The sequence below is a fragment of the Mustela nigripes genome, chromosome 4 (genome assembly GCF_022355385.1).
Source record: "Mustela nigripes isolate SB6536 chromosome 4, MUSNIG.SB6536, whole genome shotgun sequence".
In the NCBI taxonomy this organism is placed as follows: Eukaryota; Metazoa; Chordata; class Mammalia; order Carnivora; family Mustelidae; genus Mustela; species Mustela nigripes.
This window is the reverse complement of record NC_081560.1, coordinates 104412597-104439024: the sequence shown is the minus strand read 5'-3', so window position 1 is coordinate 104439024 and position 26428 is coordinate 104412597. Positions and strand designations below refer to the sequence as shown.

The following is a 26428-nucleotide window of genomic DNA, read 5'->3' as shown; positions in this document are numbered from 1 at the left end:
AAGAAAAGAATTTTTAAAAAAAGAAAACACCTAAAAAAAATGTAAAAAAGAAAAAATATATATATTATATAAACTAGTAAAAAATCGTTAAAAAAGAAAAAGGTAACAGTTAAAAAAATTTTACCCGAAGGCGAGAAAAAAAAAAAAAATGAAAAAGAAAAAATTAAATTAACTGCAAGACTAAAAAAAATCACAGGAAAAAAGCCATGAGTTCCGTGTTTGGCTTTCTCCTCCTCTGGAATTCTGCTGCTCTCCTTGGTATTGAAACCGCACTCCTTGGTAGGTGAACTTGGTCTCGGCTGGATTTCTTGTTGATCTTCTGGGGGAGGGGCCTGGTGTAGTGATTCTCAAGTGTCTTTGCCCCAGGCGGAATTACACCGCCCTTACCCGGGGCCGGGGTGAGTAATCCGCTCGGGTTTGCTTTCAGGAGCTTTTGTTACCTGAGCGCTTTCCGTAGAGTTCCGGAAGACGGGAATACAAATGGCGGCCTCCTGGTCTCCGGCCCGGAGGAGCCGAGAGCCCAGGGCCCCACTCCTCAGTGCGCCCTCAGAGAACAGCGCCCAGTTACTCCCGTCTGCCTGACCTCCGGCCGCGCTCCGAGCTCACCGAGCCTGCGACCGGTTCAAGGTAACACGGAGCTGCGAGCTTACTGTCGGCTCTGTCTCTGTAGCCGGCTTTCCCGTTCCAATACCCGCAAGCTCTGCGACACTCAGACACCCCCGATCCTTCTGTGACCCTGCGGGACCTGAGGCCACGCTGACCCCGCGTGGGCTTCGCCCCGGTTTAGCCTCTGGAGCGATGTCCCTCAGCGGAACAGACTTTTAAAAGTCCTGATTTTGTGCATGGTTGCTCCGCTGCTTGCCGGGAGCCGGCCCCTCCCCCCGGGGTCTATCTTCCCGTCGCTTTGGATTCACTTCTCCGCCGGTCCTACCTTTCAGAAAGTGCTTGTTTTTCTGTTTCCAGAATTGCTGTTCTTCTTCTCTTCGATCTGCCGATGGATTTTCAGGTGTTTGCAATCTTTAGATAAGCTATCTAGCTGATCTCTGGCTAGCTGAAGCAGTCTCAGCTTGCTACTTCTCCGCCATCTTGACTCCTCCTCCCTTCACTTTTGATTCTAATCTTACACAGTAACAACTGTATAATTGGGTGCCCTTCCTCTATGTTTTACCTTTTCAATAAATGAAAAAATAATCCGATTCTTACAAATTGTTTGGTAGCGTCAGGAGAGAGACATGGCCAGTGTCAATTTCCATATTCATAGGATCACAGGAATGGTGCAGTGGATGACTATTCCACTCTCTGAATAAGGCTGGCTGGGATTCAAACAGTTGTGTATGGGATCCCATGCCACAGCTCAGATGTCACCGTGCCCATCCCCTTCCCAGTTCTGTGCTCTGTGACATCTCCTTGGCAGCCTGAGATCCCTTACTGGGAGTATTTATATCATGGGAACCAGCAGATATTAAAGAACTCTTCCCTGACCCCAAAGAGCTGGTTGGTAAACATTTACCAGCGCAACCCTGGTTGGACGCATTCAATTTATGTGCCTTTGCTCAAGATATTTAACCTCTCTGAGCCTATATTCCATCTCTGTAGGGTGTGGGGAGCTAGTACCTACTTCACAAAATTTTAGAAAAAATTTATGCGAGATAACTTAGATGACATGGGACTTCATTAATGGCTATGCTAACGACATTAACAATAAAAATAAGGATTTCAAACACAGATCGCTGGTATTATTTTACAGGGTTGCCTCATTCACTGTTAGCTAAGTAACAAGAGGAGCAAGATTTCAAAATACTGGGCGAAACTTGTATTTTGGGGTGGACAGAGCCTCCGTGAGCTCTTTCTCTTATCAGTCTTTAAACTTTTTGATTTAATTCAGCATCTATTTTCAGTATACATCATATGGCAGACCACTATGGTAAGTATAGTGAGGAGTATGTTTTGTATTTTGCAGTCTGTTTCCTTTTGCTATTCTGAAACAGTAAAACAGTTCTAGAAGTAAGCACCAACAATTTATTGCGTGTTTTTATTCATTCTATCTTCTAAGACATTTTTATCATATTTACTTATTTATATGTGTAATACATATTATATACATGTTTGCTATTCTGTTTATTACCCGAGCAAGTGGAGAAATAAATGGAAAGCAAGAAAATGAAGATACACAAGGAAGTCAGCAATGATAGCCCAGGGAATGCAATAGAAAGAATGCTGTTGAACAGGGAGTTTTTCCATGTTTGTTACTTTGTTTTTTTTTTTCTTTCTTTCTCCTTGTATGGATCATAGACAAAAAATGGGCTAATGTGGATCCTCTGAGCATCAGCTGGAGATGCTAAGCTGCATTTTGCTCCCCAGCCTGTAGTTGGAGAGGACAGAGGCTAAAGGGTGAAGTGGGTGGACATAGGTACCTAAGGAGAAGGAGCTAGGTTAATTCTCTAGAACCTTTGCCTACAGAGCAGGGGAGGCTGGTCTTGGCCAGTGAGCCAGCCCTTAGGCTGTTCAGAAGGGGCTAGAGTGAGGTTTCCTGACATATGGAGCAGTTGGAGAAATTTGGAGATAAAAGGAAGAAGGGTGGTTGAATAGCTTGAGGAGAAGGTAACAAGCAAGAGAAAATCAGAGATGCAGGATGTGAAATGAAATGATGGAACTTTCCATCTTAATGTAGACCATCTGGTCATCTTATCTTTAAAGCAGTGATTTCTCAGACATTTTTCATCTTATATCACAATGACCATATGTCCCAGATTTCCTAGGATGGGCCAGATGTCAAATATTTTTTGCCATTGTTAGACCATTGGTCCCAAATTAGGGTTGGAAAATATGTCACTATTCTTACATCCTCCTCTCCCAACTTTTGTTTACCTTTATCACATTTGGTTTCCAAGTAGTTAACAGCCATCACCAAGCAGTTATCCAAGGCAGTGGTTCCCAAATCTGACTGTGTGTCTGAATCAACGGGGACATTTGTTAAAATGCTAGTTCCTTGGTACCTGCCCCACCTTTATAGATCTCCAAATTTAGATTCTCTAGGATCTGGAAGATACTCAGATGTCTGTTTGTTTGTTTGTTTTAAAGATTTTATTTATTTGACAGACAGAGATTACAAGTCGACAGAGAGGCAGACAGAGAGGAAGGGAAGCAGGCTCCCCACTGAGCAGAGAGCCAGATGTGGGGCTCGATCCTAGCACCCTGGGATCATGACCTGAGCTTAAGGCAGAGGCTTTAACCCACTGAGCCACCCAGGCGCTCCAGATGTCTGCATTTTTAACAAGTATCCTATGTGGTCTTGAGGCAGTTGGCTTATGGACAGGTTTTTAGAAGCCGCGGACCAGTCAACACCATTCATACCTTCCTCTGAGCACTGCAGAGCTGCTTACAACAAGGCTGCTCATACAAGGGGTCCTTTGACTTCCAATCTTGGAACTCCTGAAATTTTAATTCTAAATTTTGGAGTATGGGTCCATAAGCAATTTCCGGGGCGGGGGGGGGGGGGGGGGAACCACAGCTTTAATTACGTTCTCAATGGAGTTAATGGATAACAAAGGTTGCAAACCCAGGAGTATAAGATCATCAGAAGACAGAAAGTACTTTCTCCAATGATCTTAGACTTCACTACCCTCCTGTTTTGTTTCACTTTGTTTTGCTCATCTTCTAATTAATCATATCTAATTACTGATCTAGTTGAAGTCTTTTTTCAGGGTTTAATGAAAATGCACACATACACATGCACACACAGACACACACACACACCAGTGACTTATTCTAAAACAATGATTCTTCTTGCAGACAAGTATTTTTTAATTTAGCAGCCAATTGTGTGTGTGTGTGTGTGTGTGTGTGTGTGTGTTGAGGGTGATGGTTTGTTGGATGGGGAGATCCGGTCACCTGCTTTAACCTCCCTGTTTCCTCCGCCATCCCTGCCCAGTCTTCCTTTGCACACCAGCTTTCCCTGTGTATCCACTGAAAAAGGTTACAGATCTGTGATCCGGTGAAATCCTGTCTGTTTGAAACCTTGGGGTTAATACTCTCCAGCTGTGTTGCCTCAGCTCTAGGGAGACTTCTTTGACAAGCATTTGTGGTTTAAGGAGCCAAGCAATAGACTAGAAACTTGAGGGCTATGAGTTCTAACTCTGGGTCTGCTCTGACACAGTGTGTGACCTTGGGCAATTCATTTGATCTCTGTCCAAACTCTCTGATGCTTGATAACAGGATTTTCTAGAAACCTTCCTGCCAATAAAGACATATGGAACCACTCCTTGGTTCCACAAGGGAAGGCTACACTTTATTATCCTTCAGGCTTTTAACTCTCTTTCTCCCTTTGCCCGCTTCCCCATGCCAGGGACTGCTGAGTCTTACTGTGGCTCTCTTCCCAAGTCTTAGAAACTACTTTCTTATTTTTCTTTCCAAAAATGTGTCAGCCATGCTCCTCTGTTTCAGCTTGCCCCAAGATGCCAAACTTTGTCCCCAGATGCATACCCCACAAGACACAATTGCCCAGGCAGCCTTGGAACAGTGTGGGTTCTGGGGAACCTGACTCTGCCCTGGATTTCACGTGGCCACTGTACGGACAAGCAAGCTGTTTCCCTCTCATCCCCTGCATTCTACAAAGGACAATTTATTGCTTTATGAGCCTCCACAAATCATTTTTATACTCCCTCTACTTTTTAACATCTCCTTTTATAGAAAATGATTAAGTTAATAAATTTTATTAAAAGTGATACAATTCCAAGAATTTTTTTTTTTTTTTGGTAGAAACTATGCACTATTTCAGCATTTGGCCTCTGTTAGAAGATCATTTTCCCTGATAATAGGGGTCTTTTAAGTTTTGGGAACACACACACACACACACATTCCAGTGGGTAATATAGAGTTTTGCAAGGTGGCAGAGGAGAAAATGATGTTTTGTAGGGAACTTTGAAATTCCTGATATTGGCTCTCCTTTGAGAATACAGCTGGAACAGTAGAACTGTGAGTATTTCTTTTTTGCTGGCATCTTGCTCTGCCTCCTGCCTTAGGATACCATACCCTTCTGCGCACTGGGTTGGGATGTTTTAGTCACCTCAATTCTGCCAATGATACTTAAAGGTCCTTGGACCAAAATACTAAAAAAAGAGCATGTGGTTTGAAGGAAATCAGTCCAACAGATTTGAGTTCCCCCGTGAGTGGACTCACTTAGTTGTGTGTTTTCACTCAGATGCCCTCTGACTTGGAATGATCATAGTGGTTTCTTTTCTGAGTTGGAGAGCCTTCCTTCCCCTGCCCATCACTTTCCTCTCAGTCTGAGGCTCCCCCAGAGCCCCCCACCAACCCTGATGTTTCTCCCCAGTAGCTTCCTCCTGCTGTGGCCCATCCTCTTTCCCTCTCCAGCAAGACCTCTTCGGGGTAACTACCAACCTGGAAATTACTTGATTATCTAATATCTACACATTATTTCATTACCAAGGAAGTATATTAAAGTAACAATAATAGTTAACGTTATTTATTCTGTGCTAAGTCTTCTCACGGTACTTGACATGTAACACTGCATTTCCTGATACCAATAATCCTGTGAGGTCTTTTATACACATATATGAAGAGCAAAAGAAGGGTTAAGGTAATTTGCCTAGACTCAGGGGGTAAAGACAATCTGATTGGAGACCTTGTATGCATAACTAATATGCTCCTCTTGTGTATTTCCTTATTTCTTGTTTATTTATTTATTAAGTAGGTTCTATGCCCAACATGGGGGTTGCACTCATGACCCCGAGATCAAGAGTCACATGGTCAGCGGACTTGAGCCAGCCGGGTATTCCTGAATGTGCTCCGTCTTTGAAAAATAGGCAGATGCGCTGTTATATGTGGCCTTAAAACTGGGGTGGGAGCCTCCCACCCCCTCCCCTCGCCCACCCTCACAAGAGTGGCTCTAAGAGGGACTGGAAAGTCGACGGTGGAGGGAGCAGGTCAATGGGGCTGTGCCCCCCTTCTCTTCTCTCTCTCTCTCTCTCACACACACACACACACACACGCATGTGCACACACCAAGCTGAATAGATATTCTTTTATCTGTTTTCACAATGGACTTCCAAGTCATGTTTCTTTTGAAGAGTTTCTCTGTGAAATACAAACAGGCTTTGAAAAAGACTGCTTTCCACCATCCCACTTACCACCGCGCAGTCTTATCTCCTCCCCCTCCCTCCCATCTGGAAATGCTAGTGTAACTCAGAGGGTAGCTGAGGTCACCCCTTGTCTCTGAGGCTTCTCTGTCCTTTGAAATTTAAATAAAATTGTCTCTAGCCCCCCTTTCCTATCTCCCGCAAGGTTCCAATGCCATCTCCCAGACTGCTGCACATTCTCTAAACTGTTTTCATGGGCAGTGCTTCCCGGTTCAACTCTTTTTTTTTTTTTTTTTTAAAGATTTTATTTATTTATTTGACAGAGAGAAATCACAAGTAGATGGATAGGCAGGCAGAGAGAGAGAGAGAGAGGGAAGCAGGCTCCCTGCCCCGCTGAGCAGAGAGCCCGATGCGGGACTCGATCCCAGGACCCTGAGATCATGACCTGAGCCGAAGGCAGCGGCTTAACCCACTGAGCCACCCAGGCGCCCCCGGTTCAACTCTTGACCTCACTGAGTCTTACCTCCCACAACTGCCTTTTCCTGCGTGTTCCTTGTTGACCTAGAGGGGAGCTCAAGCCTTTTTCCTTAACTTGCCCCCCTCCCCCACTTCCTTCGCAGTTCACTCCCACAAGGAGCTGTTCCATAACGAAGACCTGCAGGCCACAGGGGAGGGCTTCTATCCCAGCAAAACATTTAAGTGGAATATTAAAGCATCCTCGTTCTTAAACCATGTGAAGTCACTTTGCCACCAGGCATTCCTAGTTGACTGCATTCCTGTGCCGGTGCGCAGCAGGCCCAGGCCTCCTCCCTCTCCCTTCCTGCACCCGACCCCCCCATCCCCTTTCTCTCCCCCTCCTCCTCCCTCCTCCCCTTTCTTCACCTCCCCCTCCCTCTCCCTCCTCTTTCTCCTCCTTGCCATCCCTCAACTCAAAATCCTACATTTCCTCAGCCAGGTTTTCCTTCCTTGCCTCTCTTTCACCATGTCTCCCTGAACCGTACCTTTTCTATCTCAAGCAGCAAGCATTAGGGTATTTTTGTAGGCAAAGATCATTTTCTCTGCAGAGAAATTGTGGTGCAAGCCAATGAAAGGGTTTCCCTCAGTTCCGTGAACAGGGGGTAGCCGTGTTTAAGGGATGGAACCAACCCATGAGCAGTCCAGACCAGAGGCTGACTTCAGCCCTTACTGAAGAAGATTCGGGGCCTGCGTAAAAGGGTGGGGAAACAATGTGTCTTTTTCCTGAGCCATTAATATGGAGTTATCAATGATTAATCAGACGCTCAGCCTCAGGCACTGTGCTAAGCACCTCACCTTTTTCATCTACTTGAAATCTCACACTGTACGAAGTACATATTTCTGTTTCCTTTTGGCTAGTTGACCAAGGTGAAGCCCCGGGGCCCAAGTTCACAGTTAGGAAGTAGGGCAGCCTGCCTGGGGCCCTGCACTGACCTTCCCCACTCTGAACTGTACAGGAAGGCGCTGTTCAGCCGCCTAGCGGTCAAAAGAATACTTTCTTCTCAATGTTTCGGTCCACCTTCTGGCGTCCCTTGCTCCCCACGGAAAGTTCCTCAGACTCCGTGTCTTTTTCCTGCCTTCTGAGAGACTCTGAGGGATGCAACTATTTTCGTCTCCCTTCTGGGAATATGTGCTTTTTCCAGTACACGGCGAAGAACTGAGCTTATCTGCAAGTCATGTTAACTGTATATTTAGATATCTGTATCTCTAAATGAAATGTGCTAAGTAAACTTTTTTTTTTTTTTAAACAATAATGACAGAGCTCATGGTGAAAGGGTCCAGACAGTCATGGGTCCAAATCCTGGCTTTACATCTTGTGTGTCCCATGACAAGTTGCTCATCTTCTGGTAGCTTCCATTTCTGTGTCACGTGCACGGTCCTCCCTCCTTCCCTGTGGAAGTGCTTGACCCGCAGAAAATGCTCAAGAAATATGAGTCTGTTTCCTTTTATATTTCCAGTTGAAATTCTCATCTTGGCATATGCACTCAGTTTTTGCTCAAAATACCGAGTGATTTCAACACTGAAAGTTGAAGGAAGGAGGTGCCTGGGTGGCTCAGTCGGTTAAGCGTCTGCCTTCAGCTCAGGTCCTGGTACTAGGGTCCTGGGATCAAGCCCAGCGGCATCTGGCTCCCTGCTGGGTGGCGAGCCTGCTTCTCCCTCTCTCTCTGCCTTCCTCTCTGCGTACTTGTGATCTCTATCTTTCTGTCAAATAAACAAATCTTAAAAAAAAAGTTGAAGGAAGGTGCTATATGATCTTGTTCTATTTTTGCAGTTTTCCTTAACTTTTTATAAGCCTTTTTCTTATTAAAAAAAAATAAATAAGGCCTTTGATCTAAGCTCCTACTTTTGGTGAAGACTGAAAGGCAGGCAGACAAAAAAGGGGGGAGTGGTTGGGCACCCCAGGAGGTGAAGCTGCCTTTGTTGGGGTCTGGACTGCGTGAAGGAGGTGAGCTGGTTTTCAAACATGGAAACCTGCGGCCTGCGTTCATTTGAATATAGTGGTTCACAGACCATTTGGGATTTTTACATGATCGACATTTACTGTTCTGAGTGATTCTATTTCCAAATTTACTGTAAATGTTTGTTATTTAAAACAGGCTCATTCAAATGCAAGGTGTTCACTGCAGCAGCTGAGGATCTGACCGTGATTTTCTCTCAATAACTGAGCGCAAACTACCTATCTACACCATACCTGTCTAGAACCACTGATCAGGCAGATGGGATTTAGTCATTGGAGTCAGCCATTGAATTTCACTTGACATTGGTGGTTCCCTGTCAGGTGGGACAACGGCGGCATCAGGCCCTCTGGCTGGGATGGGCACACCCAAGGGGGCCTGTCGTCTTCAATGTGGAGATGTCATCTGGCAGCCAATCTTGCTTGGGCTCAACATCCGTAACTACAAGCTAAAAGGAGACCCGTGTCCGAGGTAAGGTGTTCATTCTCCCTTCAGGTTCTAAATTATCTCAGGAAGTGAATAGTAGTAAAACACTTGAAACTTGCTCTCTGTTTATGCCCAATTATTACACTGGTTCTCCAACCTCACTCCCCAGCATGACTCCCAGATCCCTACATGCCACTCTCTGTAGGTTCTGATTAAGTTAACTCAGATGGAATCCAAGGATCTTGACGTTTTAAAAGTGTCTATTTTTATTTTTTAAGGTTTTATTTATTTATTTGACAGAGAGAGAGAGAGATATCACAGGCAGGCAGAGAGGCCAAGCAGAGAACCTGATGCGGAGCTCGATCCCAGGACCTTGAAATCATGACCTGAGCCAAAAGCAGATGTTCAACCAACTTAGCCATCCTGCTGCCCCAATAAAGAATTTTTTTTTTTTTTACATTTTTAAAAGCTTAATTCCAGGGTTTTAATTCCAGTGTTAAATTCCAGGTTAGTTTCAGGTGCACAATATAGTGATTCAATGATTATATACATTACTCAGTGCTCATCATGATGAACTGTACTCTTAATCCCCATCACCTGATCTTCTTGAGTATTTCTGTACAGAAAGTGCCTGTCTTTCAATTAGCTGCATTACAGTCAGTACATGCACCTAGCTGCTTCTGCTCCTTTTCTATCTCTGAAATACCTCTTTGTTCCTCTGCCTTTTCCTCTCCTGCCCAATCCCATGTGGTTCTTTATAAAAAGTTGTTTTATAAATATTGTTGGGTTTCCATGGGCTCTGAAGTGGAAGAAGGAGCTGCAGGGATAATTAGCATAGATCGCTGTTATGCAGGGATCTCAGTAAGTCTGATTTGCCTAAGCTGTGCTTGGATTCCTGTCCAGGACTCTATTTACTCTGCTTGGTCGGGAAGCGATTACAGAACCTTTCCACTGTCTTCCTCCAAGGCTGCCACTGACTCTGCAGGAAACTGATGGTAAAGAAGCTATTGCTACCAGAGTTCTGCTTCCCCTGCTGCCCTAGGAAAGCAGCAGTGACTGCTTAGCCAGGAAGAGCCTAATTCAGGAACAACACAGTCTCTGGCAGAAGGCGGGGGGGTATGCTCCACACTCTGCTTCTCTCTCCATGTGACTTACTATTTGACATCAAAATTTCATGGAAGATCCTCTGATTGGTGGAAACTAAGTCTTGCCTGAAACCCTAGTTACAAGAGTGTCTTGGAGTTGTGTCCCCCCTCCCCCAAATTTTAACTCTCCAATCTCTTGCTAACTAGAAGGGAGCTAGAATAGATCTTGGACCAATATATTCCCAGCATCTGCTAATTCCCTTGCAGCTTGAATGTTTTCACTTCATTTTATTATATTTTCAGAAGTGTCATCATTTAAAAGTTAATTTGGGTCCTAGAATTCTGCGAATACTTTATTATAGTCATTGTTTCTGTGAGGGGGAAAAAAACATTTCCAAGATCAAAAAACATTCTTATCAATATATTTTTAGATTGACACTCTTCATAATGTGGAGACTGCCTGTTTGGAGAAGCATTCTTGTTATGTATATGCATATGTATGGATGTCTCTGCGAATGTGTGTTTTATTAGTGCAAATGACCTTGACCCGGTACATAGGCTGTCATGGCTATTGACAGTCATAATGGTTAACTAGAAACCCTGGCAGATTCTGAAGCTTCATAATAATCATAGTAGATAGCATTTGCTGAGCCCTGACTGTGTACCACGAACCATGCTAGATGTGTTCTTATATAAAAAATTAAAAAAAAAAAAATTCTTAAAATTCTGTGAGTTAGCTATCATAATTACCATCCCATTTTACCAAAAAGGAAACAGAAACAGAGAGATTAAGTACTTTGCCAACAACCCGTAGCTGGTAAGCGACACAGCCAGGACTTGAATCTAGTATTCAAATCATCCAGCAAAATTCATTAATATAATTTTAGTATAGGTGTTTTATTTTAATCTAATACCAGATGGCGTAATTTGTTCTTTCTCCATCTCTTTCTGCCTCTTTGCTGGTGTGTGTGTATGTATGTGTGTGAGTTCGGTTTTGGACATGTTAAATTTGAGGTCCTATGTGGGGAGGTGGGGGCATTCTTTTATCTCCCCATCTTTGTTTAGAATGAGATTTAAGATAAAAAGTTTATTCAGCTACAGTTCCAAAAGAAATACTAACCCACATTTGTCCAACTGGTGAGCAGGAAAGGAGAATGTATAGGTTCACAGCTCATCGGAAAGTAGAGCACTTGTGATACTTCACCATCTGGTGGTCAGAAACTCAAGTGAGCCATCTGGGCACTAACTAAGCAAAGACCATGTTATTGAGGTACCTTCTTACTTAGCTGAGAATTCTGTTATAACTTGGCCATTAGCCAGTTCCAAGGACTGCTGGCTCGCTGTCATGTGAAAGTAGAATTCTCAGCTCCTGCTCTAAACCATGCAGATCTTAGCGTATCTGCCGATCGTGTGAATTCCTACACGCCACTGCTCCTGATCCTGCGTGCCTCTGCTGCAAACCTCTTCCATGGAGGCCATTTATGATCCTTCTAGGCATACCCAATCCCATTTTGCTCTCTTGACCACTTTCTCTTCCTAAATTCTGTCCTCCCATCACTTCTGGAGGCACACATCCCCTTCTGTTTTTTTCCTCTACCCCTTCCTTCTCATGGACCTCCTTAAACATTCCTCTTATTTTGTTGGCCCCTAAAATTTAGTTATGTATCAGGGTCCTATTTTTGGCCTTTTGGGTTCATTGGGGAGCTCTCAGCAAGTCTAGAGATTAGATTCTTTAGGTTATAACTCTAACTCCTAACTTCATCCCCAAGGAAGAGGGGTGATGAAACGGGTCAAGGGTAATAACATTTATTAGATCCAGGTGCAGGGGATTCTCTCTATATGTATCTCTTGATTATTACCCTTATACAGTCCCTCTCTTCCTCCCATGAGACTGGGAGTGATGTGGATTTAGAGCCATTACTGCCAGGGAAATACCTTATCCCGAGAATTCCTTGGTGCCTGGATTAGACGGTTTCTACTGTAGATCATGGGAAAGGTCCCTACTTTGTCCTCTTGTTTACTTCAGTCTACTTTACCTTCGATGCACTTTTTCTTGCCATTGGAGTGGTCAGATACAGAGAACTGAGACCTGTGTTTCAGTTTAGGGCAAATGGACTAAACAACCTTCTCAGCCTACTTGAAACATTGTAGATCCTTTCTGTCTGCCTCTGGCCTTAGAGCATCAGTGGTCCAGCCTCACTCACCAGGGCACTTTCTATAGTGATGAAGGTACAGTGGTGAAGTGTTACAGTGTAGAAGTGGTAAAGCCCATGCTTTGACCTTGTCTATGTTCTTGAGGTTTGGGCTTGTATTTGCTTGGGGAATTTGTGATGGGAGCTTGAGGGTGAGGGGTAGAGCTTGGGAATTCATTGGCAAGACAAAATGTAGGGTTTTGATTTCTGAATACCTCTTAATAGATTAGTCATTGCTAAGAAGACCTACTTCTTATTCTATCTATCCTTCTTTTTGCTTGTAAATAGAACTCAGCTACCATGTGCATGCTGGCTTTTCCAATATTCTTGTCTTTAATCAAATTGTCTCTACTATATTCCAGATACATACGGTCCTCAGTCATCTGGAAATTCTTCCTTGAATGTCCCCCAGCCCAAGATCTTAAACAAGTCCCAACTAACCTCAGACCTTTCCTATTCTCACCCGCTGAATTTGCCCTTCCTCCTCTGGTTTGGCAGTAGCAGGCGCTCCGAGTCAGAAACAAACCCGGTGTCTCTTCACCCCCACATCCAACCTGGCATTAAGTTTGACAGAGAGAACCCTGAAAGTAGCTCCTTTGGATTGGCCCTCTCATCTTCACTCTCGGTGCCACTGCCTTCCTTAGGCCTTTATCATTTCTCACATGTCTTAATCTCGGTCCTAAGAGGTCTCCCCCTTCCCATCACCACCTTACAGCCCCCAGGTATACAGAAGAGGGGGTCACCTGCTGTCACTTTTTCAGAACAAGACCCAAAGCCCCCATCTTGCTCCCATATGGTCAGCTCTGTCCTCTCTCTGCCTGCGCGGTGTTCAACTGCACAGCCTCCCATCATCAGAGTGTGTGCTCCACGCATGTCCCAGAGAAATGGGAGCCCAGCCACTGCCCCCTCCACCCCTGTTGCCCTCACCCTGAGGACTCTGCTGCTCAAGCTACTTTCTCTTTCTTTCTGGCCTCTCTGCTTGGGACTCATTCCTTCCATATCATTACGTAGCTCCTTTTGCTTTTCTCTGTCATAGTACTTGCCTCCTCATATTATGATTTTCCATTCCCTCATCTGTTTACTCATCTTCTATGAAACTGTGCTAGCCATAAGATGAAGAGCTAGGCCTTTTTCCTCTTTTGCCTAAACCCAGCAAGACATGCAGCCTGGCACTTACTATGCATGGTTTTTGTAATTTAAATCAATGAATGATGTATTTATCCAGAAAAAGAACTTGTGTACCACCCTTCAGGGTATGTATTATCTAAACATTATAGCCCCATCATTTGAAATCAGAAAGTCTCTCATCTAGAGAACAAGTAATAAATCAAGAGCGGAGAAAAACTTGTCTCTTCCTAAGCATCATTAGAATAGTCAGGGAGAGCCTCACAGAGCTTCCAAAGACCTTTGAGGATAGCCTTAGAGGTACACTCAATTTGCCAGAGGCACAAGAAGCAGAGGGACTTTTCAAGTTATAGCTGTCAAGATGATGTCTGTGGGCTGGCACCTGGCTGGTTCAGTCAGTAGGGCATACGACTCGATCTCAGAGTCGTGAGTTCAAGCTCCACACTGGGCATGGGGCCTACTTTAAAAAAATTTTAAAAAAGAAAAAAAGAGAAAAAAAAAGATGATGTTTGCCTACCTCCACTAATCCTGTGTGGCTGGAATGGGAGGTAGCAGTGTCAGAGGAGGTGGGGGTCAATTCCGAAGGACCTTGAAAGGGAGAGTGTATCATTTGAGGCCAGAGTCTGTTAATAACTAATTTGAGAATGGAGTTATTTGAGAATGAGCCGGGAAAGGTATTTTTCAAAAATCAGTGATCAGCGTTAAAGATGGCCCCATCCGTCAGGTTATGTATCATGAACTGTCAATCTTGTGAATCTGAATTATATATTCTAACCAAATATAAAATTTGAATTACACATTAAATATCAAGGGACGAAAATGTTTATGACCCTTTAAAAGATCTGTCAATCCATAAGGCAGAGCTCCATTTGTGAATTGCAGAGTTAGAATGGAAAGCTACAGTTTGCAAAGAAACATCTCTGTTTTTGAGGTCAATTTCAGTGGGGGGTGGGGTGGGGAGAAAAAACCAGCACTTCTGGAGAAGAAAGTTTTTGGAGGCAACATGCTTGTATTTCTCCTGACTTTGGACTTCCTCTCCCCACCGACTTTTTTTTTTTTTTTAAGACTTTATTTATTTATTTATTTGAGAGAGCCAGTGAGTGAGCACAAGCAGAGGGAGCAGCAGAGGGAGAGGGAGAAGCAGGCTCCCTGTTGAGAAGGTCCATCCAGGACCCCAGGATCACAAGACTTAACTGACTGAGCCACCCAGGCATCCCTGACTTCCTGTCTTTTTGATTAAAGGAAGCCTACACTTAGGCAGGGAATGCCCCTTACCTCCCCTGTCAACCAGCCAGCTCAGTCCCCAACTCTATGCGTGCTGACACTTCCTCTACCCACTTCCTCTGTGCCTTCAGGAACCCGCTTCTCTGTCACCCCACCCCCCTCACTCCACCTGCTACTCCAGACACTCTTCCTTTCCCCAAACCCAGAATCCTTAGATACCAGCCACCTACCAAGTCCCATGGAAGGAGGAGGCTCCTCTCTGCCTCTCTGTTGGCTCCTGGGAAACGGGGAAGTAGATTTTTTTCCTCGTTTCTCTCCCGCTTCTTCCATTCACACTAAGATGCCTTCTATCCATTCATAGCTGCTTGACCCAGTCTCTGAGAACTACGATACTATTTCTTAGGAGAGTGAGCACAAAACAAGGACAAGCAGACACTAGAAATAGCAGACCTCTGATTGTCACATCATTTGTGGGAAAAGGATTTTTCACGTGCACCCTCGTAACATGGGGACTTGGGTGTCGTCTTTCTCTTGTTCTCGCTTCCTTTCTCCAACGGAGACAGGGGCCCTTGTGACATGAACAATGAAAGTCAGAAAAGCAGAGTTGGAAAAGAACATGTTTTCAAGTACCTACTCTATGCCAAGAACGTTCCGAACCCTTGTGACTGAAAGATAAAAAGATACATGTTCTGTCCCCAGTGAGCTCTCAGTTTAATAGAGAGGGTAAATTTATAACAACTACTTATAGAGTTTCTTATGCTCAAGTACACACAGGATTCTGAGCTAACAGAATGGGAATTGGTTAACCAGTGGCTGTGTGTGTGACTCTGTGTGTGTGTGTGACTGTGTGTGTGTGTTTATGGAGAGAGAGAGAGAAAGAATCTCATTTGTTCTATATGAAAATCCTATGAGATAGTTATTAATATCTGTTTTATAGGTTTGAAGGTTGAAGCTTAGAGTGACTGTGTAATTTGACCCAGGTCATGTAGTAGGTGCTTCATGGGACATTCACACCAAAGTCCCAAGTTCTCTTCTTTCACTCCACTGGCTCTTGTCTCCATATCCTTGTGTCCTAGGATGATAGAAGGGAACAACTGGATAAAAACAGCAAACAGTATTTGTTATCAGCAGTAGCGTATCATAAAGATGTGTTGCATAGCCTTACTGTGGATGGTTCTGGTTTCTCTTGCCTGCCTGCCTGAGTTCCTTTTTCTTTCTTTCTTTCTTTCTTTCTTTCTTTCTTTCTTTCTTTCTTTCTATTTTATTTATTTATGTGTCAGGGAGAGAGCAGAAGCAGGGGCAGGCAGAGGAAGTAGCAGACCCCCTACTGAGCAAGGAGCCTGATGTGGGACTCAATCCCAGGACTCTAACAAGAAACTGATTGGCCTTCAACATGGACTCTTGATTTATGTCTTCCTAACTTGGGCTTTGTGTGTATGGTTATGGATTTTGAACCTAATATGCACCCAGACGAGAGTTAAGATTACAATGGGACCTTCGTTATTCCTGCTACCAAATGTTTAAGTTTAGTTTTACAAATTTAGCATTCAAGAGCTTGTTTTTCAACATTGGAAACCTAAATCAACAGATGCCCCACAAGGTGTCAAAAGAGCCATTTTGTGATCTTAAACCCTGTGCCTGGATTGGATCAGGAGAACTGTGGTAGGGGTTGTAATCAGGAAGGGAATACCACAGATTTTTCGGATCAGATCCTTCCTGCAGATGACCATCTCTCCTGAGACATAAGACCAGTTCCATCTCAAAAGCCTACATGGAGTATGACAGACATAGAGAGAAGACCATGGAGTTGAGATTCCCTTGATTATTGAGAACCTCCCCCCCCATCCCGCCCACCTTCTCTAGGGAAATAAAGGTCTACTTGGTTGCTGCACAGATTTGAACCTGGAGTCATCCCCCACATGTACATTTACCTTTGACTTTTATCCCAGCTTGTTTTTGAAGTTACTGGATTCTTTCTTTGGACTCTGACTTTCCCCTGGAGATGCTCCCAGGCCCAGAGTCCTTTCTGTTTTACTGGAATGCCAGCTCTGTGGACAAAGGGCTTCCTTTCCCACAGCATCTCCACAGCCTGTAGTGTCTTGTGTAATATGTGTGGCATGAATTTGGCCCAACTAGACACTCAGGATGATCCATTCATGTTTGAGATTATTTCCTTCCTAGGATGGAAGTTTTGCTCCAATCTTGGTCATATAGCATCACAACAAAAGCCTTTAAAAGTTTTTTCCATTTTTTAAAAAATTATTTTTATTAACAAATAATGTATTATTTGCCCCAGAGGTACAGATCTGTGAAACATCAGGCTTATACATTTCGCAGCATTCACCATCACACATACCCTTCCCAATGTCCATAACCCAACCACCGTCTCCTTACCCCCCATCCCCCAGAAAACCTCCGTTTGTTTTGTTAAAAGTCTCTTATGGTTGTCTCCTTCATAATCCCTCCTTGTTTCATTTTTTTCTTTCCTATCCCTCAAACCCCTACCCTGCCTCTCAAATTCCTCATATCACACAGATCATATGATAATTGTCTTTCTCTGATTGACTTATTTCACTCAGAATAATACCCTCTAGTTTCATCTACATTGTTGCAAATGGCAAGATTTCATTTCTTTTGGTGGCTGCATAGTATTCCATTGTGTATATGGACCACATCTTCTTTATCCATTCATTTGTTGATGGTCATCTAGGTTTTTGCATAATTTGGCTATTGTGGACATTACTGCTATAAAAATTTGGGTGCATGTGCCCCTTCAGATCCATACATTTGTGTCTTTAGGGTAAATACCTAGTAGTGCGATTTCTGGGTCATAGGGTAGCTCTATTTTCAACTTTTTGAGGAACCCCCATGCTGTTTTCCAGAGTGGCTGCACCAGCTTGCATTCTCATCAACAGTGTAGGAGGGTTCCCCTCCTCCACATCCTCACCAACATCTGTTGTTTCTTGACTTGTTAATTTTAGCCATTCCGACTGGTGTGAGGTAGTATCTCACTGTGGTTTTGATTTGTATTTCTCTGATGCCAGGTGATATGGAACACTTTTTCATGTGTCTGTTGGCCATCTGGATGTCTTCTTTGCAGAAATGTCTGTCCATGTCTTCTGCCCATTTCTTGATTAGATTATTTTTTCTTTGGGTGTTGAGTTTGATAAGTTCTTTATAGATTTTGGATAGCCCTTTATCTGATATGTCATTTGCAAATATCTTCTCCCATTCTGTCAGTTTTCTTTTGGTTTTGTTGACTGTTTCATTTGCTGTGCAAAAGCTTTTGATCTTGATGAAGTCCCAATTGTTCATCTTTGCCCTTGCTCCCCTGCCTTTGGCAATATTTCTAGGAAGAAATTGCATGGCTGAGGTTGAAGGGGTTTCTGCCTGTGTTCTCCTCAAGGATTTTGATGGATTCCTTTCTCACATTGAGGTCTTTCATCCATTTTGAGTCTATTTTCATGTGTGGTGTAAGGAAATGGTCCAGTTTCATTCTTCTGCATGTGGCCGTCCAATTTTCCCAACACCATTTGTTGAAGAGACTGTCTTTTCTTCATTGGACATTCTTTCCTTTTTTGCTGAAGATTAGCTGACTATAGAGTTGAGGGTCTATTTCTGGGCTCTCTATTCTGTTCCATTGATCTATGTGTCTGTTTTTGTGCCAGTACCATACTGTCTTGATGAGGACAGCTTTGTAATAGAGCTTAAAGTCTGGAATTGTGATGCCACCAACTTTGGCATTCTTCTTCAACATTCCTCTGGCTATTCGGGGTCTTTACTGGTTCCATATCCATTTTATTTGTTCCATTTCTTTGAAAAAAGTGGATGGTATTTTGATAGGGATTGCATTAAATGTGTAAGTTGCTTTAGGTAGCATAGCCATTTTCATAATATTTGTTCTTCCAATTCATGAGCAAGGAACATTTTTTCCACTTCTTTTTGTCTTCCTCAATTTTTTTCATGAGTACTTTATAGTTTTCTGAGTATAGATTCTTTGCCTCTTTGGTTACGTTTATTCCTAGGTATCTTATGGTTTTGGGTGCAATTGTAAATGGGATTGACTCCTTAATTTCTCTTTCTTATGTCTTGCTGTTGATGTATAGAAATGCAACTGATTTCTGTGCATTGATTTCATATCCTGATAGTTTATTAAATTCCTGTATGAGTTCTAGCAGTTTTGGGGTGGAGTCTTTTGGGTTTTACACATAAAGTATCATATCATCTGTGAAGAGTGAGAGTTTGACTTTTTTCCCAATTCAGATGCCTTTTATTTCTTTTTGTTGTCTAATTGCCAAGGCTAGCACTTCTAGTACTATGTTGAATAGCAGTGGTGATAATGAACATCCCTGCTGTGTTCCTGACCTTAGCAGAAAAGCTCTCAGATTTTCCCCATTGAGAATGATAATTGCTGTGGGTTTTTTATAGATGGCTTTAATGATATTGAGGTATGTACCCTTTATTCCTACACTTTGAAGAGGTTTTTTTTTTTATGATTTTATTTTATTTATTTGACACAGAGAGAGAGATCACAAGTAGGCAGAGAAGCAAGCAGAGAGAGGAGGAAGCAGGCTCCCTGCTGAGCAGAGAGCCCGACATGGGGCTCAATCCCAAGACCCTGAGATCATGACCTCAGCCAAAGGCAGAGGCTTAACCCACTGAACCACCCAGGCCCCCCCTTTGAAAAGTTTTGATCAAGTAAGGATGCTGTACTTTGTAAAATGCTTTTTTGGCATCTATTGAGAGTATCATGTGGTTCTTATTCTTTCTTTTATTAATGTATTATAACACATTGATTGATTTGTGGATGTTGAACCAACCTTGCCGCCCAGGAATACATCCCACTTGGTCCTGGTGAATAATCCTTTTCATGTACTGTTGGATCCTATTGGCTAGTATTTTGGTGAGAATTTTTGCATCAATAATATTGGTCCATAATTCTCCTTTTTGGTGGAGTCTTTGGTTTTGGGATCAAGATAATGCTGGCCTCATAAAATGGGTTTGGAAGTTTTCCTTCTATTTCTATTTTTTGGAACAGTTTCAGGAGAATAGGTATTAATTCTTTAAATGTTTGGTAGAATTCCCCCAGGAAGCCATTTACCCTTGGGCTCTTGTTGGTTTGGAAGATTTTTGATGACTTCTTCAATCTTCTTACTGGTTATGGGTCTCTTCAGGTTTTGTATTTCTTCCTGGTTCAGCTTTGGTAGTTTATATGTCTCTAGGAATGCATCCATTTCTTCCACATTGTCAAATTTTCTGGCGTATAGTTTGCACGTATGTTCTTATAGTTGTTTGTATTTCTTTGTTGTTGGTTGTGATCTTTCCTCCTTCATTCATGATTTTATTAATTTGGTACTTTCTGTTTTCTTTTTGATAAGTCTTTCCAGGGGTTTATCAATCTTATTAACTCTTTCAAAAAACCAGCCCCTAGTTTTACTGAGTTGTTCTACTATTATTTTGGTTTCTATTTCATTGACTTCTGTTCAATCTTGATTATTTCTCTTCTCCTGCTGGGTTTAGGCTTTCCTTTCTGTTCTTTTTCCAGTTCCTTTAGGTGGAGGGTTAGGTTGTGTATTTGAGACCTTTCTATATACTTTTGCTCTCAGGATGGCTTTTGCTGTGTCCCAAAGATTTTGAACAGTTGTGTTTTCATTTTCATTTTCATTTGTTTCCATGAATTTTTAAAATTAGTCTTTAATTTCCTGGTTGACCCATTCATTCTTTAGTAGGATTCTCTTTAGCCTCCATGTATTTGAGTTCTTTCTAACTTTCCTCTTGTGATTGAGTTCTAGCTTCAGAGCATAGTGGTCTGAAAATATGCAGGGAATGATCCCAGTGTTTTGGTACTGGTTGAGACCTGATTTGTGGCCCAGGATGTGATCTATTCTGGAGAATGTTCCATGTGCACTAGAGAAGAATGTGAATTCAGTTGCTTTGGAATGGAATGTTCTGAATATATCTGTGATGTCCATCTGGTCCAGTGTTTCATTTAATGCCTTTATTTCCTTGTTGATCTTTTGCTTGGATGATCTGTCCATTTCAGTGAGGGGGGTGTTAAAGTCCCCTACTATTATTGTGTTATTGTCAATGTGTTTCTTTGATTTTGTTATTAATTGTCTTATAGAATTGGCTGCTCCCATGTTAGGGGCATAGGTATTTAAAACTGTTAGATATTCTTGTTAGACGGACCCTATAAGTATGATAGATACTGTCCTTCCTCATCTCTTATTATAGTCTTTGGCTTAAAATCTAATTGATGTGATATAAAGATTGCCACCCCAGCTTTCTTTCGATGTCCATTAGCATGGTAAAATGTTTTCCACCCACTCACTTGAAATCTGGAGGTGTCTTTGGGTCTAAAATGAGTTTCTTGTAGATAGCATATCAATGGGTCTCTCTCTCTCTCTCTTTTTTTAAAATCCATTTTGATACCCTGTGTCTTTTGATTGGGGCATTTTGCCCATTTACATTCAGGGTAACTATTGAAAGATATGAATTTAATGGCATTGTATTGCCTGTTAGGTGACTTGCTATATATTGTCTCTGTTCCTTTCTGGTTTGCTACATTTAGGCTCTCTCTTTGCTTAGAGGACCCTTTCAATATTTCCTGTAGGGATGGTTTGGTGTTTGCACATTCTTTTAATTTTTGTTTGTCCTGGAAGCTTTTTATCTCTCCTTCTATTTTCAATGACAGCCTAGCTGGATATAGTATTCTTGGCTGCATATTTTTCTCATTTAGTGCTCTGAATATATCACGCCAGTTTTTTCTGGCCTGCCAGGTCTTTGTGGATAAGTCTGCTGCCAATCTAATATTTCTACCATTGTATGTTACAGACTACTTGTTCTGAGCTGCTTTCAGGATTTTCTCTTTGTCACTAAGACTTGTAAGTTTTACTATTAGATGAGCCCGTATGGGCCTATTTTTATTGATTTTGAGGGTAATTCTTTTGCTTCCTGGATTTTGATGATTGTTCCTTTTGCCATATTAGGGAAATTCTGTAGTATAATTCTCTCCAATATACCTTCTGCTCCCCTCTCTCTTTCTTCTTCTGGGATCTGAATTATTTTAATATTGTTTCATTTTATGCTATCACTTATCTCTCAAATTCTCCCCTTTATGGTCCAGTAGTTGTCTCTCTTTTGCTCAGCTCCTTTATTCTCTATCATTTGGTCCTCTATATCACTAATTCTCTCTTCTGCCTTTTTTATCCTAGCAGTAAGAGCCTCCGTTTTTTTTTTTTTTTTAAGATTTTATTTATTTGACAGACAGAGATCACAAGTAGGCAGAGAGGCAGGCAGAGAGAGAGGGGGAAGCAGACTCCCCGCAGAGCAGAGAGCCCGATGTGGGGCACGATCCCAGGACCCCGAGATCATGACCTGAGCCGAAGGCAGCGGCTCAACCCACTGAGCCACCCAGGTGCCCCAAGAGCCTCCGTTTTTTATTGCACCTCAATAATAACTTTCTTTATTTCAACTTGTTTAGATTTTAGTTCTTTTATTTCTCCAGAAAGTGATTCTCTAATATCTTCTATGCCTTTTTCAAGCCCAGCTATCACCTTGATAATTGTCATTCTGAACTCTAGTTCTGATATATTACCAACATCTGTATTGATTAGGTCCCTAGCCATTGGTACTGCTTTTTGTTTTTTGTTTGTGGGTTGTTTTTTTTTTTTTTTTTTTTTTGGTGGTGAGTTTTTCCACCTTGTCATTTTATCCAGATAAGAATATATTAACAAGAGAATATGATACTAAAAGTGTGGCTTTTCTTCCCATTTTTATTGAAATATAATTGCCAAATAATATTGTATAAGTTTAAAGTGTACAACATAATGATTTATGAGTATAAATTATGAAATTGTTACCACAGTAAGTTTAGCTAACTCCCATCATGTCACATAGTTGTAGTGTTTGTTCTTGTGATGAGAACTTTTAAGACCTACTCTTAACAGCTTTCAAATATACAAAAAAATATTGTTAACTATAGTCATCATGTTTTATATTACATCTCTAGGACTTATTTATGTTACAGCTGGAAGTTTGTACCTTTTGACCCCCTTCATCTAATTCCTCCTCCTCTTAACCCCTGCTTCTGCTAACCAGAAGTCTAATATGTTTCTAGGATTTTCATGTTTTAGATTCCACAAATGAATGAGATGAGACAGCTATTAGTCTTTCTGTCTGACTTATCTCACTTAGCATAATGCTCTCAGGGTCCATCTCTATTGTCGAAAGATTGGATTTCCTTCTTTTTTATGGCTGAATAGTTTTCCATTATAAATAAATAAATTAAAAAATATATATATATATACACACATACATTTTTTCTCACATTTTCTTTAGATAGCTAGATAGATAGTCTCACATTTTTAAAAATCTGTTCATCTGTTGATGAACATCTTCATCTTCAGCAAAAAATGATACCTTTTAGCCGGTACTTGGTGCAATCAGGCAATCAGAAGTTGTCTTTGAAAATTAGAAGATCTAGAGAACCAGCTCTCACTCAGCTAGAGTAAGATTCAGTAATTCAAAAGATGTAAAGTCTGCTCGTGGAGTTATGGAGATCTACAAAGGGTTTGTTTTCACTGTGAGGAATGTAACTGTGATTTTCTGCTTATCGTCTACTTTCACATAAATATGCACACATATTTGGAAGTTATATTCTTTTGGTAGTACCAGCCCTGAATCAGATATTCATCAGAAATCTGCATTACTTACAGCACTTGTTTCCTGGTATTCTTCTCAGTTCTTTATTATAGTAAATATGTTATCTTCTGCGGTGGAAGACTTAATTTACCTCCTCTTTGTCATGATAAAGATGAAATTTTTAACTATGAAAATCATTGAGATTTTCATGCAAAATCAAGGTTAAGAATTAATTTTATTCCAAGCTTTTTCTGCATCCGAGACAGCAGAGTGAGTACACATGAGTGAACCTCCCCATTTAGGACACAGAAAATGAAAAAAAAAAAAGAGCTTTGCAAAAATAGAAAGTATCACTAGTAAAGCAGAATTGAAAATAAAAGTCTCTAATGACCAGAAAGAGAATGAAAGTCCACACAGCAGGGAGGAGCGAGCTGAAGTACACAGGGCTCTGCGACTGGATAGTGGGAGCAGGATTAATGATCCAGGCCACGTGAGGGACTAAATGTACCCATTGTGTGAGCCATAGGGGCCCAGGGCCTCTCTGATGTCAGGGGCTATGTTAGAATGACCTGATGAGGACAGGCTCATTTATTCCAGTGGATTTTCCAATAATGTCTCCATCTGTTACCACAGTGACTGTGGACTCCCCATTGGGCAGGGACCCAAACTGCTAGTGTAAGATCTTGTTCTGAGCTGTGGATTCTGGGGTCAGGCTGAGGCAGTTGTGGAACTGTCCACTCTGTGGAGATGAGTGTAGGAAGAGATAAAAACAAAGAAACAAAGCAATTAAAATTTCCTGGGCAAGAAGAGCTCACAAGCCTGACCCAAGAACACATGTGGATAAATATGGAGAACAAATTGATAGTTGCAGAGAAGGGAGGGGTAGGGGATAGGCAAAATAGGTGAAGGAGATTAAAAAGAAAAGACTTTCAGTTATAAAATAAATAATTTACCTGGATGAAAAGTACAGCATGGGGAACCTATTCAATAATATTATAATAACTGTGTGGTGACAAATGGTAATGACAGTTATCATGGTGAGCATTTCATAATGTATGTAATTGTCAAATCACTATGTTGTACACCTGAAACAAATGTAATATTGTAGGTCAAATATATTTCAATTAAAATATTTAATACTTAAAAAAATTGTATGTGGACATTTAAGACTTTGAGGGGAATTACACTTAAGGATTTAGAATTAATCAAACATTTGTCAAATGATTTCAGTAACAGTATTTTATAAATCTTTGAAAGAATAGAAAAAGGACCTCATATCCAAATTGAACTGTAATAAGAGACTATGAATAAAAAAAATTTGTTTTGAAAGTAGTATGGATGAATACAGCTAAGAACCTATGAGAAATCTTGCAAGTGAATTTTTCATATAGATTAAAAATTGAAAAAAAAGACTAATAAAGAAGATAAAGAATAGATTGGAGCAATAGTTAATGAAATGGAATTAGAACTGAATATGTGACACAGAATGTTGAAAATAAAAAAAATATGAAAAATATAAGAGAAGAGTTAGAGGATTGAGACATTGAAATATATTTCTAAAAGGAGTTCCAGAAGGACAGAATGAAGGAAAGATGTTAACAGATGATAACAGCTGAGAATTTTCTAGAACTGGAGTTCTCAACCAGAAGAAACATAGAGCAGCAATCAGTGTAAATGAACACAAGACAACAAAAATCTGTCTGCAGACACATTTTACTGAAGCTTTAAATGAAGGGAATATTTTGGAACCTGAGTTTTTCTCCTTTAGGCTTACTGTTGCCAGAACACATCACCTATAATCCCGTTTTTCTCACCAATATTTATTAAGTGAAGTGGCAAGCAATTAAAATAGCCAAAATTTGAATTTTGTTTTCTTACCAGAGAACACACTTTGGTTTTGCCAGTGTTATGTGTATCCATGAATAATAGATATTTTTAAAAGATTTTATTTATTTGTCAGCGTGAAGGAGAGAAGCAGGCAAGGCAGGCAAAGGGAGAAGTAGGATCTCTACTGAGCAGGGACCCTGATGTGGGGCCCCAGGATCATGATCTGAGCCAAAGGCAGCTGCATAACCCTATCAATAGTATTTTATATCTTCCTAATTTTTGAGTAGAGTTGACACACAATGTTCCATTAGTTTCAGGTGTACAACATAGTGATTCAGCTTCTGTGTTATGCTATTCTTACAAGCACAGCTTCCATCTGTCACCATATGATGCTATTATAGTACCATTAAGTGTATTCCCTATGCCGTGCCTTTTGTTCCTGTGACTAATTCATTGCACAGGTAAGAATATTCACTCCCAAGGTATGAATGTTACTAGCTATTACTAGCTATTATGCAGATACTCAGGTAACACTGTTTGACTCAAGGCTGTTGATCTCTTCTTGCCATAACTTTTGTCTAAGTTATTATGTCTTCTGGATTCCCTAGAATGGGTTTCTGATTTTTTTTTCTCGATCTATGATCTATGATCATGATCTATGAGATACGTAAAGGTCTTGCATTCAGCTGATAGACTCCTATGTGAGGTACTGGCCAGCACTGACCTTGAATGGTTGTTATTTCGGTGATCAATTGCCACATAACAAACTACCTCAGAATTTCATGACATAAAGCAATTATAGCATTTATCTTGTTCACAATAGGAGCAAGCATGGGAGGGCTCAATGAGGCCAGCTCCTCTCTGTTTCACTTGCATCAGTGCAGTGGCTCCAAAGTTGGGGGCTGCCCTTACCTGAAGGCTCGCTCCCATGTCTGATCATTGATGCTGGCCACTGGCTGGGACTCCTGTTGGGGCTGTGGCCAGAATAGCTACATTTGACCTTTCCTTGTGGCTGCCCGGCTCCCTCAGACTCTGGTGCCTCGGTTCTCAGGGTGGGAGAAGAGAGGAAACCAGGGGAAAGCTGTAGCTTTTTTTGACCGAGGTTTAAAGTTATTCAGGGCCCACTTTTACCTTGTCTTATTCATTAGAAGTAAATTACAAGGGGAGAGAAATTAAGTGACTTTTTAAAAACAAGATTTTATTTGTCAGAGAGAGAGGGAGAGAAAGCAGAGGCACAGGCAGGTAGAGGGAAGGGGAGAAACCTGCTCCCCACTGAGCAGGGAGCCTGATGTGGGACTTAATCCCAGGACCCTGGGATCATGAAGGTCATCTTCTAA

The 26428-nt window shown here is 41.7% G+C and overlaps 1 protein-coding gene across 6 annotated transcripts in view; it reads left to right on the top strand.

The window, feature by feature from the left end:
• Nucleotides 1–26428, top strand: part of SUGCT (succinyl-CoA:glutarate-CoA transferase) — an 840768-nt gene that overhangs the window by 550338 nt on the left and 264002 nt on the right. Inside the window, exon 13 of one of the 6 annotated variants that reach the window (XM_059397227.1) lies at nt 8893–9036. The exons of the other annotated variants lie outside the window; for them this stretch is intronic. Coding sequence (XP_059253210.1) covers nt 8893–9021 — 129 coding nt within the window. The 3' untranslated portion in view covers nt 9022–9036. Of the gene's footprint in view, nt 1–8892; nt 9037–26428 lie in introns of those variants that run through there. 6 annotated transcript variants of the gene reach the window in all.